This window comes from Acanthaster planci, linkage group LG05 (assembly GCF_054643075.1).
Source record: "Acanthaster planci isolate LZ-2023a linkage group LG05, COTS_SCS, whole genome shotgun sequence".
In the NCBI taxonomy this organism is placed as follows: Eukaryota; Metazoa; Echinodermata; class Asteroidea; order Valvatida; family Acanthasteridae; genus Acanthaster; species Acanthaster planci.
Window position 1 is genome coordinate 14,941,913 of NC_141781.1, and position 18,658 is coordinate 14,960,570.

The 18,658-nt window shown below is 40.6% G+C and overlaps 1 protein-coding gene across 12 annotated transcripts in view; it reads left to right on the forward strand.

Moving 5' to 3' along the window:
• The window catches only part of LOC110977278 (rho guanine nucleotide exchange factor 28-like), a 132,995-nt gene that overhangs the window by 22,724 nt on the left and 91,613 nt on the right, over nucleotides 1-18,658 (forward strand). For 9 of the 12 annotated variants that reach the window (XM_087137040.1, XM_087137044.1, XM_087137047.1 and 6 more), the window contains exon 5: nucleotides 1,683-1,985. In XM_087137040.1, coding sequence (XP_086993166.1) covers nucleotides 1,683-1,985 — 303 coding nt within the window. Of the gene's footprint in view, nucleotides 1-1,682; nucleotides 1,986-4,773; nucleotides 4,910-6,786; nucleotides 6,925-17,943; nucleotides 18,093-18,658 lie in introns of those variants that run through there. The other 3 variants (XM_087137049.1, XM_087137051.1, XM_087137052.1) reach the window with 3 other exon arrangements.

An 18,658-nucleotide genomic window follows, 5' to 3' on the forward strand; every position in this document is an offset into this window, starting at 1 on the left:
TTCAAGCCCAAGCCTTGTTAAAATTTCAAACTATCAAGAACCCATGGAAATGTCAGTGGTAATGTTAAGTTCAAGATTATTTGTACATACATGTACATACATGTTGTTCTGGAACACTGGATTTTCAGACTTTAGTCTTTTCTCTTCCTGATCTTAATTGATGTGCATTTATGCCATGTTGTTCTGGTTGTCTGCAAAAGCAGGAAGTAGGATCGGTTGTGTCGACCCAGCTTGACCCAGGCTGATGGGAACCAAAAGTGTTTTATTTCTTCATTTTTTTTTCCTTTTTGGGTTGTTTCTTGAGAAGTACCAGTTTCTTATACAGCTATTTTTATTGTCACCCCCCCCAAAGTGTGTAATTACACTGTAGTTCTTGGTACTAAGTACATGTAACTACTAAACTTCACATGAGCAATAAACCTTAGTTTTGCACTGTACAGTGTACAATATTTGGTAACAAAAATACCTAACCTAACTGAACCGTGGGCACACCAACCTGTTACGATTTTTCTCAGGCTGTTTGTACAGTGTAGGAGGCTTACTACATGTACCTTACATATACTACTGGGACAGTTTCACTGCCTTCCTGCTGCATGTAACTTTACTACTCCAGGCCTCTACCATCCCCGAAAAAAGGAAAAATTGGGGCAACTACAGCAATTGCTCCCATAAATTCATCATTTACAACATACCGCGTACACAAACAGTGAAGCAAAGGAAGTTACATGTATATGTCTACGTATCGGTACCGGTACATGTAATGTATACACAAAACCTGTTGTTTGTATGTTTTATGTTTTTGATTGGCAGTTATAATGTGTGTTTAAAGTTGCTTTTGTGTGTAATGTACTGGTACCCTTACACTCTTATCTGTGCTTGGCATGTAAGGTGCTGGATACTATACCAGTATGCCAGACAATCTACTGTGTCAACAATGAGGACATAAATTTATACCATGAAATTTGCCAAATCACTTGGAGAATATAAAATGAAAGCAGTATACAAAATGAAACTGCTGACACACTAAACCCATTCTAGAAATGCAAGTGAACTATCCCTTGTTTAAAGTATTGTCTGCATTTGAAAATGTTTATAATACATGTAATGTACATGCATGCATGTACATTGTATATACAGTGTATGTATATTTTAAAATTTTTGATACTGCCTTGCTCTGAATAAATGAGAGTAAGGTGATTATTCCCAGGTAATGAGTTTCCTCTGGCAAAACAGCAGTGGTCACATTTAAGTGTGAAAAATAAAATTCAGCTCTAGACAGACACATATATGCACAGTGTGCGGTACTTAAATTAGAAATACGTGTACAAAGTGTGCAAGAAATTTGTGCATTTAATGTCTCACTGTTGATTTTTAAGATGACCCGTTTTGCTTGTGTTCTGGACTCCTTTTGGGTGTTTCTGTCCAGACTTTGCTGAGAGCGTGGCTTAGTAAACTGTTACCTATAAAATGCGGTGGCATGGTCAGGGGAATGAGTCTGGCTGCAGGCCATATGCTTAGATGTCCTTGGGCTAGCCACTTTACCCTAGTGGCCTCTCTCCACTTGGACATGCAATTGGGTACCAGCGTAAACTAAGTGACCTGTAATGGTCCACATGTTCCAGTATCTGTACAATGTATTTGTAACCCTTTTGTTTTTGGTTTGTCTTTGTTCTTCTGTTCAGGGCACGACTGCTTTGAGTCAGTTCATCTCTCCTGCTACAGTTCCCTAGATGGCGCTGTGGAGCTCTTGTCAGAAGGTGCCTTCAGCTACATCCAGGATTCCACCTATTTCCTGGCCCACTACCTCGCCTCTAGTGTCTGTGACTTGACGGCCTTGCAGAATCCCTCCTCCATCAAGTCGGACCGCTTCAACTTGTGGGAGGAGGATATGTCTACCCTGGATGAGCGGCTGACAGCTGCCTTTGAACACCAGGATCTCTCGCCCAGCTGGCGATTAGTGGAGGACCCATCCAGGCTAGACCAAGGTCAGTTAATGTTCCTGGGGTTTTCCTAAAATGTGGTCTTCATTTTCATGAATTTAGACACCTCCTCCTCCCTAGTTAGGACTTACTGCTCAGTAGTCCCTCAATCTTTGCCCTATAATCATCAGAGTTAAATAGTTCTATATTTTCAGGGGCTGCTGATGGGTCAAGCTGTCTAGTATTCCCCGAGTCACTTGCAGTAGACATGTCTAACCCCCACAAAATGTCGTTGAAGATTTTGGATGCAAAACATGTGTTGAACTTGAATGTGATCACTATCTTCCGCAAGTTGAAGGGGCTTCCTCACTGGCAGAGAAAAAGACAAGCGTCTAGGAAGTTTTTCAACTGGGCTGATGAATGCCTAGCCAACATGTGATGATTATTTTCAAGATGTATTTTTGCGTTGGGGAGATGTTAATTATATATATAACGGTTTTGCCCGTACCCAACGTATGTTAATAAGCACTGTATGCTCAGTGCTGTCCGAGAGCTTGCGAAAAAAAAAACCTCACAAGCTTACTCGGGTGGGACTCGAACCCACGACCTCCTGCTTACTAGTGCAGATGTCTTAACCACTCGACCACCGAGCTTGCCGCATTCTGGGAACAGCATTTGGTTGGACGTGCTCCTTGCGCTCCACACCAAATGCACACAAATTTGCCTGTGTGTGTAGTGAGTTCCCACCAATGAACAGTCTTTCCTGTTTAGAGCAGGAGCCTTCTGTTTTTGTAAATTCACTCGGTGGCAGTGCATCAAAGTGTTGCAGAATTTGAGGTTTTGGTAAGAAACACACCGGACTGTTCTCTTAAGAGCCTGTGTTTGTAGCCTTTGTTGGTATTTGAAAAGGGATCAATGTATGTGTCGTTTTCCAAAGGTTTCAGCCAGAAATAATACCATCTGGAAGTACTAGTAGTTAATGAGAGGCCAGAATTTGGTGCATTTTTATAGGGTTCCAAAGGGGAATACTTCAAATGCAAGATTTGGGAAAGGCCCTGATCATACTGGCATCTCCTAAATTGGTTATGTCAGTCAGCTTTCTTGGCAAATGTGGTACCGGTAGGAGATGGGGATCTCAGTTATGCCTCCTGCGATAGTGGAGGACTACCATGGAGGACTGCATTACTTTATGTAATAGACCTAGAAAGCATATGGTTTAGATATTGAGTATGCCAGCTTGAAATCTTTGGTGTGGACATCCGAGTGGCAAATGATCTGTGTTAATGTACACATTGTAATCAGATTTGTCACGGTGTGGATAATGGCAGTACCGGCAACAAACTTCCATTGCTGTATTAATAGCAAAACCAGAACATCATTAAACAGTCACAGTAATTTAATGACATTGCCCAATCAGACTCATCTAACCACTGGCTGTACTTTCCATGGAACTGACAGACTGTGTGCATGCATGTACTGTGTATGTTGTGGCGCAGTCTGGATTTTAACAAGCAAAATGTAAGCGTTTACATTTGGATGCTTTATTAACCCTAACAGTCCTCAGTCCTCCACCTGTCCAAGGATTGAGGACTGTTAGGGTTAAAGTACATTCTATTGTGTTTTAGTGCTGGTGAATAACTTGTGCACAGTCAGTTGGATGTTGGTCAGCGCTTGATCAAAGTAATACATGTACATGGACATGCAACCAGTGTGTCCTAATATTAGCAGCATCATGAACAGTTTCAGCAAATGATAAGTGTGGTCTTCACGAATGCCTTTTGGGCCTGATGAGGTGTACATGTGTTAAACACAAGGATCACTGCCGTTGTTGTTTTTTATGAATTCAGACATTTTAACAAACAGGTACTTTTATAAAAGTAACATTGTTACTCACCCAGCATGTACATGTACATGAGGCATTGCCTCTGTTGTAATAATTTACTGTAACATATTTACATTCAGAGAAGAGCGCGATTGTTAGAGGAGTTACAGATACAATATACATGTACATGTAAACGTTTCAGACTGTTCCTTGAGTTTATGATATTCAGCTGTGATAAATTCATGAATCACAGCACAGCAGACAGTGATTCCGCCAAGATCACACCAGGAATCTTTCTAATCGAATTACTAGCCGCATCAATGTTATAAGGTGTTGCTCTTTATAGCATTGACTGTTATAGATATGTGTATCATGCACTGTATCCATCATGGGCATTACATGAAAGCTGCCCATTATATGCCAACAGGTCAGCAGTGTCTATTGGACCGATAATCTCTAATGTCATGCTGGCCTCATTGTTTGGAATGTAAGGAGGAACATGAAACCCTTGGTAGCTGTTTGAGACCAGCTGGGCTCCAGTGCAGGGATCTTGCTGGGTGTGTCACTTCAGGGGCAGTCTCAGAAATGAGGTCTGCATGCAATTAAAGAAAAAAAGTGATCAATATTTTGTGGGTGTTTGCCTGGTACAAGCAAACAGAATGATCTTCTTTAAGAGAGACAAAACCTCCAGGGAACATGCATGTACTTGTACATGTACTGTAACCCTTGACTTGAGGATTTTGAAATTACTCAAACTCTTGGTTAGCATGCAAAATTGAAGAAATGCATAGACATATTCTGCTTGTTATCACACAGAGTACCATAACATATCTTACTGTAGGCCCTACATCTAACAGGTCTTTTCTATGAGGTGAAATCTACTTCCGCGTAGTGTTGTATAGACCTTACTCATCTGAACATGTTCATGTACATACGCGTAGTGCCACACATCATGCGCATTGCCAACTGAACACATATACATGTACACATATACATGTATACTGGGTACAGTATACTGCACTTTGTCACAAAATTGCTTAATGGTTGATGCATTTGCATTGTATTTGTGCACTTGCATACCGAAGCACCTGCAATACTTACTGTACTGTACATGTACCAGTACTATACCAGTGCTTTTGCACATTTGTTACATGCTGTATACGTACTGGTAAGTGTCTAGAATGCTCTTTGAGAATGGTCTGTAAGCTACTACTACATGTACATTCTGTACATGTAGTGTACATTTCCATGTATTTATAGACTGTCAATTTGACCATAGAGAAAGGACAGGACATGTACCAGTCAATATGGACATGTATCAGTATTCAAGTAGGCATTCAGGACCTTTGCAACCTACACGTACATGTACATGTACCGGTACATGTAGATAAAGCTTCACTTGATCTTTGATTGAGCTAATGGTCTGGGAATGTCTGCATGTATGAGATACTGGACTTACTGATAGCAACATTGTTCATCCCTGTAGACTTTGAGGTCTGGTTCCAGCGGGATGGGTTCAAATGCGTCACGCAGTCTCACAGGCATCTTTAGTCTAGATTCCAGACTAGTTACCATTGAAGTCCCAGTGGTTGTGAAGTGTCAAAAACTGCGTCATTGGATGCAGGCAGAATCCAGACTACATGTACATGTAGGTGCTTTGGCTCCATGCCCAGGACTCTTTACTGCAACCTGACATTTTCAAATTCCATTTGCCAGAATTTGGACATGTACATCTTTCCAGTTACATGTACATGTACCAGAGAGCATGTACATGTACCAGAGAGCATGTACATGTACCAGAGAGCATCTACATGTACCAGAGAGCATGTACATGTACCAGAGAGCATGTACATGTACCAGAGAGCATGTACATGTACCAGAGAGCATGTACATGTACCAGAGAGCATGTACATGTACCAGAGAGCATGTACATGTACCAGAGAGCATCTACATGTACCAGAGAGCATCTACATGTACCAGAGAGCATGTACATGTACCAGAGAGCATCTACATGTACCAGAGAGCATGTACATGTACCAGAGAGCATGTACATGTACCAGAGAGCATGTACATGTACCAGAGAGCATGTACATGTACCAGAGAGCATGTACATGTACCAGAGAGCATGTACATGTACCAGAGAGCATGTACATGTACCAGAGAGCATGTACATGTACCAGAGAGCATGTACATGTACCAGAGAGCATGTACATGTACCAGAGAGCATGTACATGTACCACAGAGCATGTACAATGTACATGTACTCTGGACGCTTGTCCATCCCCCCCCTACCATAGTTGTAAAGGTAACCCTTTTCTGCCTGTTGTCCGGTTTGTGTGACATTGTGCAGTAAAGCCAGACCAATTTGACTCCTGGGAAGTCTGTGGGAAAAATACATGTCATCTGGCAAAAGTTCTTTTGCTTCTCATAAAGATGTCAATTAAAGAAAAGACACTAGCACTTGTGCCTTCCGTACATGTATATATGTTCCCACATACATGAACATGTACATGCACTTGTACAATGCAGGCCTAGTTGTACTTGTAGGTCATAACTGACCCTGCACCCTCCTCCCCATGTTTATGGTCAAACTACACAGTGACAGGCCTGCTTTGTGATGCTTTGGCTGTTTTCCAATACTCAACTTTGGCTCCGTCTCAGGTTTCAACTGTTTTTTACTACCTGACTTTGAAGCTGTAAACGCACTAATTAGTCTGATAGTGCCAGAAAATATCAAATAAGATGCAACAGAGCAAAAACAGTAATCCAATTTGATTTAAATGCGTCAGGCCCACAATTGGGGATTGCTTACGGGGACGAAGCCTGAGACGAAGATGAAGTTGAGTATTGGAAAACGGCCTTAGCACGTACATAAAAAGGAGTACAGTGCATGTGTAATTGGCAGAGAGTTAAGGAACTTGTCACCGGAGTAGAAATTGGCATACTGTGAGCTTTGTGCTGCCATATGGGAATGAAGTAGGAAAAGCCAATAGCAGCCAGACATTTACCCCAAGCTCAACTCCCACACACATTCCCTCTGGAGTGGTGTGGGTGTGCATTTCAACGGGTTGCCACCCTAAAATGGCCTGAGCCTGTACCCGTATTGTATTCACAGATCCAAAGCCATTTTCACCAGCGCATAGATTTTTCGCACAGGTCGGTAGAAGGGGACACTCTGCACTGGTATGTACTGTAAGTTTACATGCATATAATTCGGCTTGATGGTTTGTCTGATAATTAGGATATCAACATGCTAAGCTAACTGTTCTTTATTTGTGACTTTCTCTGTGAAACTAGTCACAAGGCAGTTGTTGTTTTTTTGTTTCAGTAATTTTGGTTTAGTGTGAAAATAGAGGAAGCTTCGCCTCTTGTCTTGATGTATCACATTTTGCCATCCTGATGAAATTGGGCATTGCACATGTTTTGGCAAACTATGTTGGGAGTTTGTGTTGATTTTCACGGTGAAAGATTCTTTGAAATTAAGAGGCTGGTTACTCCAAATATCCCTTTGGCAACATGTGACTTATTTCACAAATGGGTGAGTTTTTTCTCAGGAGGTCTGTTAAAATGCTCCGCTGAAATTCCCCCCTTCCACTCCATGCCCTGTTTAAAAAAAGAATCACTGCCTTGTTCCTGCTGAGCAAGTATATGTACATGTATATTACATTGCCAAGTGAATGCATAAACAAGTGTTTTATAACTTTGTTGTACATGTCAGTCAGGATATTGATAAATATTTGGGTCTTACTGGAAGTCTGTGATGACAGGGACTGCTGTCTCCCGATGATCTGAAACTCTTTGGGAAAAGGAGCTCAGTTTATCCTAGTCTAATCTTGAAGCGTGGGCAAATTGCAGGTTTTTGGAGGTGGTTATGCATGTGGTTCAAACAAACTGGCACAGCTAATGTACCGGTACATTGCACATGTTGTAACGGCAACTGAGAGAAACTTCTTCTTCATTGGAATCAATGGAAAAAATCTTAATGGCTCTTACACATACCGGTACCTTGCATCAGGAATTCACCATTTATATTTAGAAGTGCGTCCATTTAAGGACTACCTGGATTGTGATTGAGCCTTACTCTCCTTGTCCACACCTGAGAAGTTTTGAAGAGTCTGCTTATGATGTCCTGCATCGAAGATGGTGAGATCTGAAGACACGCTACCCTAACTGAATTCAGCTCTCCATTCACATGTACCTGATACATGTAAGTTTAGGGAAAAGCATTACCCATGCCAAGCTTAAGCACCCTGATGTGGAATTTATTTGATGAGCCTATAGATGTATAGGCATAACCCATACGTTTGTGCTGTAGTGCGGTAGAGAGAAACTGTTGAATAAGGTTTGAACTTCCCTGTTGTGCTGAAGCCCGTGGTTGGTGTATGCACTGTAAGGAGATACCTGTATCACATGTAACAGTGTTCGCTACAAAAACAAGACGACAAAAGAACATCGCCAGCCGCAACTTCAATTCCATTGATGTAGAACGCATCCTTTGTGCATATGTACGTGTACATGTCACAGTTCTGTTCAGCTCATCCAGTAGTGTACATGTACTATACATCATGTACATTGTACATGTACAAGTTTGTTAACTGTACAATCAGTATAGTGCACATTGTATGCATGGAGATACCAGTATGGCTGCACATTTCAGTATTTACCAGTGCTTTGGCCTTTTGTGGGCCTTTTGCGTCGTTGGCCTAAAAGAGAGAGCAAGTGCACTAGATGAAGGAAGGCCTATAAATGTACAGTGTACATTGTAGCTTAGCAACCTTCCAGGTAATGACCAAAATGCATTATTGTAATTGTAGTTGGAGTACAGGCTTTCTTAAGTTTCATTATGGACTCTTTGTGGTTGTGGTGGCATCATCACAAAAAGGAAATATCTAGATTAGAATTGAAATGGGATTTCTGAAGATTTTGCGCCACATACCGCCACACATACTGTACATGCCTGGTACTAGTAGTTTGTCAAGGCCTTATCTTATTTCAAATTTAAGCAAGCAAAACTTGAAAAAAAATTGAATACAAAAGTGAATGGCATGTACCAGTAGATGTGGTAATAAGAATATCTACATTTACTTCACTTCCATACAGTATATGCATGCCTCTTGTGGGAAAAAAATGACAGAGCTGTGCTGTTTTGGGGTTTTTTTTTTGGTTACTTTTGGGAACTTTCAGCACTTGTCATGAGATCCCAAACTTGTATTATGTTTGCCTTTCAAAGTATGATTCAGCTCTTGCAAATTGGTCCAGGTTTTTAGAATGAGGTGTGCATGCATTGTTATGCAGGCATGAATCAGAAACTTTCACCAAGCTTGGGCAAAAAGATACAGAGATCATTCCAGCAGTGCTGTGTGCTGTGGGATTAATAGCTAATGATCCCTGTGTAGGTTTGTGGACAGAAAAGATCAGGAGAGACTTTCATTCTGCAGGCTTTATCCCTAGGATCAGCCAGGATCATAAATAACCAACCCCCTATTGGAAGTTTGATTAGTACACATGTCCCTGTTTGACCCTGACCTGTGAAACGTGTGCAGAGGTCAACAACAGGCAACTGGGAACCAAAACTCACAGGTGCTTCAATTGTTGCTGGTGGAAGTTTGTTCATTGAGGAGTGGTTTGTTCAAATCTCTGTGGTTGTATCAAGATAATTATGAAGTCTTGGAAAGATGAATGCTTTGCCAGCGGATTTTACTAATATGTGGTACTTCTCATTTCTGTCAGTGGAAGATAGGCAGAAGTGCATGCATGTATGTGTCGGACGACACTAGGAGGTTATTTATTATTGTTCATCTGCCCAGTTCTCGAGTAAAAGTTTCAAAATAGGACATAGGAAATGCATGTGACTGGAGTTATGAGATTCACGACCAGTTCTATTAACTGTTGAATTTTTAGGAGTCAAAATTTTGAACCTCAACAGTTTTTTCAGACTCTATAATCCGAAGAATCCTTCCATTTTGAGGTTTCACATGTAAATGTACCAGTAGTTGTACATGTACTTCTGTTTGAATGGTCTTCTCAAATATTTCAGAGGGAACAAGTTTTAGAGCCCACTAACTTGTAATCCATGGTGGTACATTGTGTCCCTTTTAATGAAGTTCTAAATTATCCCGTAGCCCTCCCTGGTTCCACCACCAGACACATTACAGGCATGTTGGTACTACTGATTTTTCTTTCACAAAAACCCACAATAACATCATCAATCATCGTCTGACCCTAAGCAGAATTCACCTGTCATCTCTGTAATCTTTTTTGGGGGGCAGCACTGATAATGCAGTAACATGTACATGTATGTGTACACATGTACTAGTACTGTGGGCTGTCCTGCAGTATTCATGAAGGTGTCCATGTACATGTACATGTAGGTGTCTGTCAGTGGGTCTGGGGAAGCACCTGGTCATTGGCCTATTGGTGATGGCAGAGGATGTGTGGTTTTCTTGAACATGTGAGGTGACTGTATGTATTTGATCGACATCATTCCTGATAGCCACTTGTTTGTGTAACAATCTTCAGGGGTGAGATTTCTCAGTCTTTTTAGCTGATTTCAGCTTTTTTTTTGTCGTAGATTTCAGCTTTTTTTCCTCACTGGCTGTGTACAAAAGTACTATAGGAAATTTTCACAGTTCAGCTTCTTTGTACCTTTTTTCAGCTGTTTTCAACTGTTTTATCATTGGTCAATCTCACCCCTGAATGTTAGCAACTGAGGATGATGCTGAATTAACATTAAATCCTTCATTTTCTTGTTTGCATGTTCTTCTGTTTTTGTTTGTTTTTTGTTAAGAATTCTATGAATGTTATTTAATCGCATGTATGGTGTGTGCAAACGCAGATCAGATAATATGACCCACATTGGGAAAATTAAAGCAGCAGTCAGAATTGTACTGGATATTTTCTTGAAGTGTACAAGCGTACGAACCCTCAATATACATGACCAATTAGGATAGACTGTCTCATATGCACAGTACATGTATGTACATGTTTTAATGCTATCCCCTGGAACAAAGGAGGGTGTGTTTTTTGGTACTCACCTCATAGGAGTGTGTGTTTATAATGGAGATCAGTGGTGCGTTTGATGTGGAGCATGCTGAGTATGCATAACAAATTTATTCCTTGATGTACATGTATGTGTGGTCTTTGCACACACGCAGAACCCCTGCAAGAACCCAGTTTGGAAAATTTACGTCCATCTGTCTTTCTTTTGCCACTTGGGGGTGCACTTCAACTCGGAGCTGATACCACAGAGAACAGGGAACATGTAAACGGAACAAGGTGTGTTTCCCTGTCCTCAGTTTGATCTTATGTCCTCGGTGGTAAGTCTTTTGTCTTAGCGGTAAGTGCCTGTGTGGAGAGTGGTATGTGCGTATTGGTAGAAAAAAGGGAAACACGATGCCCTCTCCTCAGTGGCATGGTAAAACTTTACTGCATGTACATTGTACACTCACATTGTCAGTGTGCATGGGTGCAGTAAATTCACACGTTGCTGGATTTAATGGTATTCCAGCATTTCTTCACCTCATCCCCTTTGTGTTACTAGGAAGGTCTTCATGGTACTGGGTCAGAGATCATTATTTTTTTGAAATAATAACATGCTCTTACATTTATGTGCATGATCATCCTTGCCCAATGGTTTGTACGGTATGTACAATCATCCCAAGACAGCCTGAATCCATGCACTCACTTTGTCATCTACATTTCCGTTGGTGGAAAAAAATGTATGTTATTCAGACTAGTCCAGGAAAGTCTGTAGCCATTTTGGCACGGGAAGTAAAGCCATTTTTAAAAAAAGGTTGGTGGTTATTGTGGAAAAGGAGGTTTATTTGGGTGGGAAAAACAGAAGACCTCATCATTTCCTTTAAAGAAAAAAGGAAACCTTGACCATAACCTTTTCTCAGTTACATGTAAGCTCCTCAGAAAAGCCTGTTAGCTCATAAAAAATCAAAGTACATGTAGTTGACATTACTTAATGGGTGAATTTAATCTTCAGGAAGTCTAGAACATTGCACAGAGACACAGCCATTTTTTTGCCCATACTTTGCCCATTGCCGATACTGCTCGCATTCCTTCCTCCTTGCTCAGTATTAGACAATTTCAAAGCCGGTCTACGCTTTAAATCACAGATCTCTCTTACCATTGGGAACTAACTGCTGAGTGTGCCGTAATTGCAGCTCGTTTTCACAGAGTGAAGAGCCTAGGTTCATCCGTCACAGCCATTCCATGACACGTAACACCTAAAGTGATTTTATTGATTGGCCCGAACAGGCCTGAAGAAAAAAAAATTTAACAGCCTGCGGAGAATTTGAAACCATGCCCATGTATATCTTTTATTCCACCTTATTAAATAACCATTGGAAAATATTTAAAGCATATACCTGGGACATAATACATTGTACCTTTTTTTTTTTTTTTTTTGAAAGGTGTTTAACTTGACATCGTTGTTTAGGGTCCCTAATACTTAGATGTCTAATTTATTCCATGAAATTAATTCTGTGATTTACCAATCATGCAAGTGATCTGTGGAAAAATGATCTCCATGATTGATATCAGGGTCAGGTTATTGTAGTGGTGCCCTCTTTGTTTCCCGTCTCTGTAGCCTGGGTTTGAATCCCACCTACACTAGGCCAGCATGTTGATTTTGTTTTCAATCCCCAAACCCTCTCTGGGTTTTCCCATGATTATTAAAGTTATCTGTTTCTTCCTCCCACCTCTTCAACTGGACATTTCTTCATTGTTTTCTTCATTGTGAGGGTCCTAAATGGTCAGCTTTTGCTAGATCGGTTACCCTTATTGAAGATTGTAATATTTATGTGTAAACATGCCATCCTTGAATATTGACACGATTGAAGAAACTACACAGTTGTGGTTTATGACAGTGACTATTAGCAAATGGTGAAAAGTCATCAAGCATCATTTGTCAGTACTTGTATATGTCTGTCCTGCAAAAGATACCATTCTCAAAACATTCATTCTTTTCGAAAGTTTGCCAGAGTACTCCCAAGTGCAATGCAATTTCATGTATGTATCAAAGACATCTTCATGTACATACATTGTACATCGTACCGGTATATGTACATGTACAGTGATCCCTTGTCACCACCGTATGACCGTAGATATGTATAACAACGTTGCTTCTTTTTGGTTTGTTTAGTGGTCACAAAAACTTAACCAAGGCATTGTCACCCTTTCATTGAGGCAGTCATTCGTGTGGGTGTAAACGTCCAGTAAATGAAGTTATGATTTTTTGAAGAATTTTGAAAACGGAAAATCTTGAAAATCTCCCGGTTTTACGTCATGCAACTTCAAATTCCACCCGGCAGCAAGTGGTTAACTGGAGGGTGTGGGCTGCATATGCTTCCGGTACATCTGCAACTCCGATGGATTGTCTAGTATTCTTGACGTTGCTGGCATTGTCATGAACGACAGCGCTGACAGCACCTTTGCCGTTTTGGGTTAGATTTTAATTATTTGGGTAGAAAAACAGACTTGGATTTCAGTATGAATGACTATTGGCCACTGTTGCGTAATTGTTGTTGGCACTGTTTAAAGAAAGACGGCAAACTTGCAGTGGAAACACAGGATGGCACTCACTCATGCTCACACTGATGGGGCAAACATACCACATTCCTAGTGTGGACATTACTTTTTTTTTAATGCAATTAAGAGAACTCATTGAAAATACTCGTTTTGCTTGAACTGCGAACGGGATTTTCAGCTGGCTTTTTATACAAGGTTTTCTTGACTATTCCTCTTCCTTTTACTACATATGTCCTCAACCCCAAAATGCCCCTAAAGTTCTTTTTCAGAGAAGGGGAAATGTCCTGTGGACATGTGTAAGTCCACAGAACGTCTTCCTTTCCTGCATTGTGTGGACATCTTTTGTTCACAAGTCCATACTAGGTATGTAAGGTTAGTGCCACACAGTACACTGGGGGTACATTTTACAGGGGCCGTTGAATGGTGGGGCGCGATGATTGGAGTATATTCTGAGATCGGCAAAAGCAGAACATGAATGCACTGCAATTGGACGAACTCTAGGCCCCACAAGGGTGGAAGTCGCGCTGTGATTGGATGACTGGAGGTGCCCTTGGCCAGGCAGTAGAAGAGCTTGAGAATAGGGAGGGTGAAATTCGAAGGAAGTTGTGCTGCGTTAAAAAACTCATCAAGTAATATGCTGACTGAGGCCCGACTCCAGGTCCCTTGTTTAATTTTCTGCTGCAAGAATAGGGCATCATACACCGTAGTCAATTCTACAGTTCTTTTGTTATACTCTGAGCTCAGGAAAGGTTGTCAGTCAGCTCAATCCTGAGTGGGAGAAGTGGTAAAAAATATCCTTTCCCAGAATTTCCAAGAATTCTTAAAATAATCAGTTTTTCTTAAAACGAAATTTCAGATGTGACACGGCCTTAAAGAAATGTCTTCTAAGTTCTTTTTGCATGTACTTTTGTCGGGTCAGTTGGAAATGAGAATCATAGAATTCTATTAACGAGGGACGCCAATACATAAAAAGAAATTGAGTAGTCTTAAGGGGTTTGGCTGCATTTTTCTGTAAGTAAGAAAGGGTAATTGATTGGCTAAATGTCTTGGACGCTGACTGGAATTCGAAGATCTTAGGTCAGATGAGGTGAATAAATTAAAAATTATTCAAAACTTTTGGTTTACTTACGGTACATGTACCAGTGGCCATCAGAGAGGGAAATACTTCAGGCTTAAAAGATGTATATAAAAAAACGGTTCAAGACGGTTCAAAATAGTCTGCAAAAAAGAGTATTATTAGATTGGAATGACAGTGTGAATAAGCATAACAGGTGAGGCATTTCTTTGTTGCTAAAGGTACATGTACATGCCTGCATTGTGTGATTTTGTGTCCTTGAAAAGGTCGATAAAACTGGAGGATCAGATAACCCTTTTTGTGAATTCGGCTAACCAGTTTTCAAATTCTCTGATTTCCCCCACCGCGAATCTCACTGTGTGGACAGTTCAGTTTGTTTGCAAAATGGTGAAGGGCAAGACACACTGCTTGAGAATTAACAATGCCCAGGAAAATTCTGTTGTATAAACAAGTTTGCTTTTGGTACCCGCAGTTCATTTGACTCAAAAACACCAGGACACTTTGCGGTTGAGCAGTTAGATGTCTGCATTAGTAAGCAGGAGGTCGCAAGTTCAAGTCCAACCCAAGCAAGCTTGTGAATTGTTTTCAAGCCCTCAGACAACATTATTATACAATGTTTATAGATGTATTTGTACATTGGTGATGGGTAAAACTCCCACCGTAATTTTTTTCTCTTTTTAGTATGCACATGCCTGTACCCAGTAATATATATGCATAGAGATCCTTTACATACATGTGCATATGTTTCAAAAGAATCTTCATGAAATTATAATGTGGTCAGCTACTCTCTCTGTGGAATTAGCAGCAAATTATTATCAATTTTTTTCAGTCCAGCACAGCAAATTTTTGTCAGCAAATCCTTTATTCCAGGAAGTGTTCAGCGACCACTCACATTTCTGCATACGACACCTTCATTTCCGATGAGGTGACACTCCAGTTGCTGGCACTAGGGAAACATGTCCTGAGATGAACTTGGAATGCAACCCCAAGGTCTTATCTGCAAGTTTTCAAAACTTCTCCCACTCTTTAGTGAGAGGTGGAGTGCGTTCACCTCTGTGCACTGGTTATGTTTTTGAACACATCTGATTAAATCCTCAAAGAATGAAGAGAGAACCCTCAAAAACAGTAGGCAATGTTTTTGAAACACCAAACACAAAGAGTTTTCACAATCATACCTAGAGCTCCTTGTTGCTGCATGAAATTGACGCTCAGAATAAAGGCACAGGCACGTATTTTGGTCACATGACAGAGCATGTCAGCATAATGTCCTCTTTGTAAATCTACATGTATATTCAGACTCCACAAAGGATTAACCTCATGTACCGTACCTGCGTGGTTTTGGCATTATTAGGATGTTCACTTGAATTTCAAAGAATTCTGTCTTACGCGGTTGTAAATGACGAACAAAGCAGCAAAACGATTGTCTTGGAAGTACATGTACATCAGTTTTTTACAACTATGACTCAGTTGTTGACGTCCAGTGCTTTGATAAAGCATTACTGTGTAGAATGAAGTGCCAGGTACCGGTAGACATCAATCACAACATGCAGTATACATGTAGGTTTAGTGTACACGCACATAAATGTGCATCAGGGTTTCCCCGACCTGTTTCATTCATGTACGGGAGTTGGCCTGCTTTTCTAATGTTAGCAATCATCTTGTATGATCATCTTGATCACAAATGTACCTTAAGATTGGTTCATTTGGTTCATTTAGAGGAAATAGATTGAGGGTTAAATGTAAATGTACATGTACAACAAGAGTATTCAATTACTGTAAGTCCTATTGCATTTGGTGAGGGAACTTTGATTCTATCCTAATTTTTTGCCACCTCATGTTCAACTGTTCCCTTTGGGCAACCCCGATGTACCAGTACATGTATGTGTGCATTTTGTGTATCGGTACTTCCTTGTAGAACATGTACATGTACATTGCATGTATTTGGACAAGTCGAGTTAATCCGTGTCAATCTCAACCTTAATCCCTTTAGCCTTCCAGCAGGATAAGGACATTGTACAGCAGTGGGTATAAGGTTGAGCGACACAGTATCTGTACTTACACCCTCATAGCGAATCACAGTGTTTTGTCTCACATTACCGTAATTTGATCCAGACGAATGCATTCGTGCCATTGGCATTGATTGAACATTGTGACGTATGGTAGGTTTTGCCTGTACCATTGTTTCTGCACCCTTTCCCTCCCCCCCAAAAAAGAAGTTTTGTGACGCATTCCTTAACATGGTGCATCTTAAATTTCAGGTGTGTTTTGCTGGTTGTTTTATCAGGTAATTTTTTTGTCATCTTTTATTCTCTGGTTTTCTTTTGTGCATGCTTTTTTTAATTACTAATTTGACTTGTTTGTAAATGTACTTGGAAAGACAAAATCATTCTTATATGTACATGTACATCAACTTTGACACCTCCAAGTACATCTTCATATAGAGTACACCTCAACCAAAGTTTTAAAGTTTTTCTACCCTTCCAGAATACTGTACATGTGAATGTAACTTTTCTCTCCCAAGTTCTATGGCCGTGAACTTGTCATGCCTGTGACGTTTGACCCAGGGGATATCTGTCAGTTTATTGGGATGAGATGGTGTCCATACACGTTTGACAGGCAGTCAGGGAAAGTTGAGTGATCGCTTTGTAGATGCTTTAACAACAACTTGACTGGTATTATGGTAACTGGTGGTTATGTCTGCAGACAGATGTCTTGGTACAGTACCAGCCAGTGTCTGTGAAAAATAAGGCCACATAGTTTTATGACCTGCAGATGGTTTCTTGGTGTTATTGTTATGTGTTCATTTTGTGCCTCTAGGAGTATTAACATGTGTGCACTGTCCTTAAAGACACTTTGCATTTTAAAGCTTTTGGTTCCACACAAATTGGGAAGACTCTGATGAAAATGTAGAAATTTTCAAATTAAAAGCAAAGCACACAAAAAGTTGTGGTGGGTGTCTTTCAGGACACTTTTTTTAAGGTTGCTCCTCTTAAAACAGGAAAAGAATAACTGTCTGGAAATTTCCCTCGTTATTAAAGTTCCTTAGCCATTGAAATTCTTTTGAGAGAATTTTTTTATTCAATCACTGATGTGATTATCAGTAAAGTGCTTGAAATACAAGAAAACCTTCTCCCCAGTTTTGAATTTGATAAAACCAGATGCGATGTTTCACTTTGCTTGACAAAGTGTGATAAATCATCAAGTGTAGAAGCAGGGTGACGGGCAAGTGGTGCACCATTAAGAATATCTCAGAGCCAGTGTGTGGGCACATTTTCAAGAAAAAGGTTGTTGGGGTGCAGACCTACTTACATTTTTTGGCCTCAAGCAGAAACTTACAAATGTGGTTTCTATTTCCCCATCCATGAGCCTGCTGGGGTCTCTTGCTGTTCTAGCTATACATACCCAACATGTCATGCGCACACATGTTCACATGGCACTGCGGGGAACCATGTGTAGGTATCAGGGCTGACAGGACGTGACTTGTGCCCACATGATTTATGTCTTTGTGGTAGGAGATGCCCTTCTGTGGAAGCTTACATGTTTATAGGACAAGTTCATGTGGTCATTGAAGCGACATGTTCATGTACAGTGTATGCTGTACAAATGTACATGTACATGTTTAGATGGTCTGCACACTGCACAGTCTATGCAGTACGTTAAACAGTAGTGGCAGTACATGTGTTTTTTTCTACGGATAATTGTATCCTGCTGGATTGAAGCTGGTTACTTGCTGGTATTGGTAAGCTTGAGTAGATCATCCAGTGTCATTACACTGATGAGTTACATGTATTATTTGTTCCCATTCATACTTGTGATATTTCCCAGCAGGGTCCCACCATTTTGCCCTCCATGACCATCGTGCTGTTTCTGCTGAGTGCATTGGGCCTATCCTTGAATATGGTACCGGTAACTCCTACTTTATCTGGCATTGTGGGGGTTCTGTCCAATTTGGGTGACCTTGAGAAAACGATTACACCCTCTGCTGTAGTTATGATATTTTGTTTGATTCAGCAGTTTGCCTTGTGAAAGAAAAACTTGAGAGCATCTTTGTTTTTAGGTTATGCTAAATGTTCCCAGATCAGTCTAGTTCCTTGATTTTTTTTGTTTTTGCTACATTCATACCCAAATATGGATGGGGTCATTGCTAAAAGCGTTACTTTCAATAGGGGAGATTCACAATCGCGCACCTCCAAGAGTTTGTAACATGTTGGCCAATCACAATGCGTGAAGTTTGTTGACCCTTTCCAAACATGCATTAGGCGGACAGATTTTGTGCATTGTGATTGGCCAACGTGTTGCAAACTC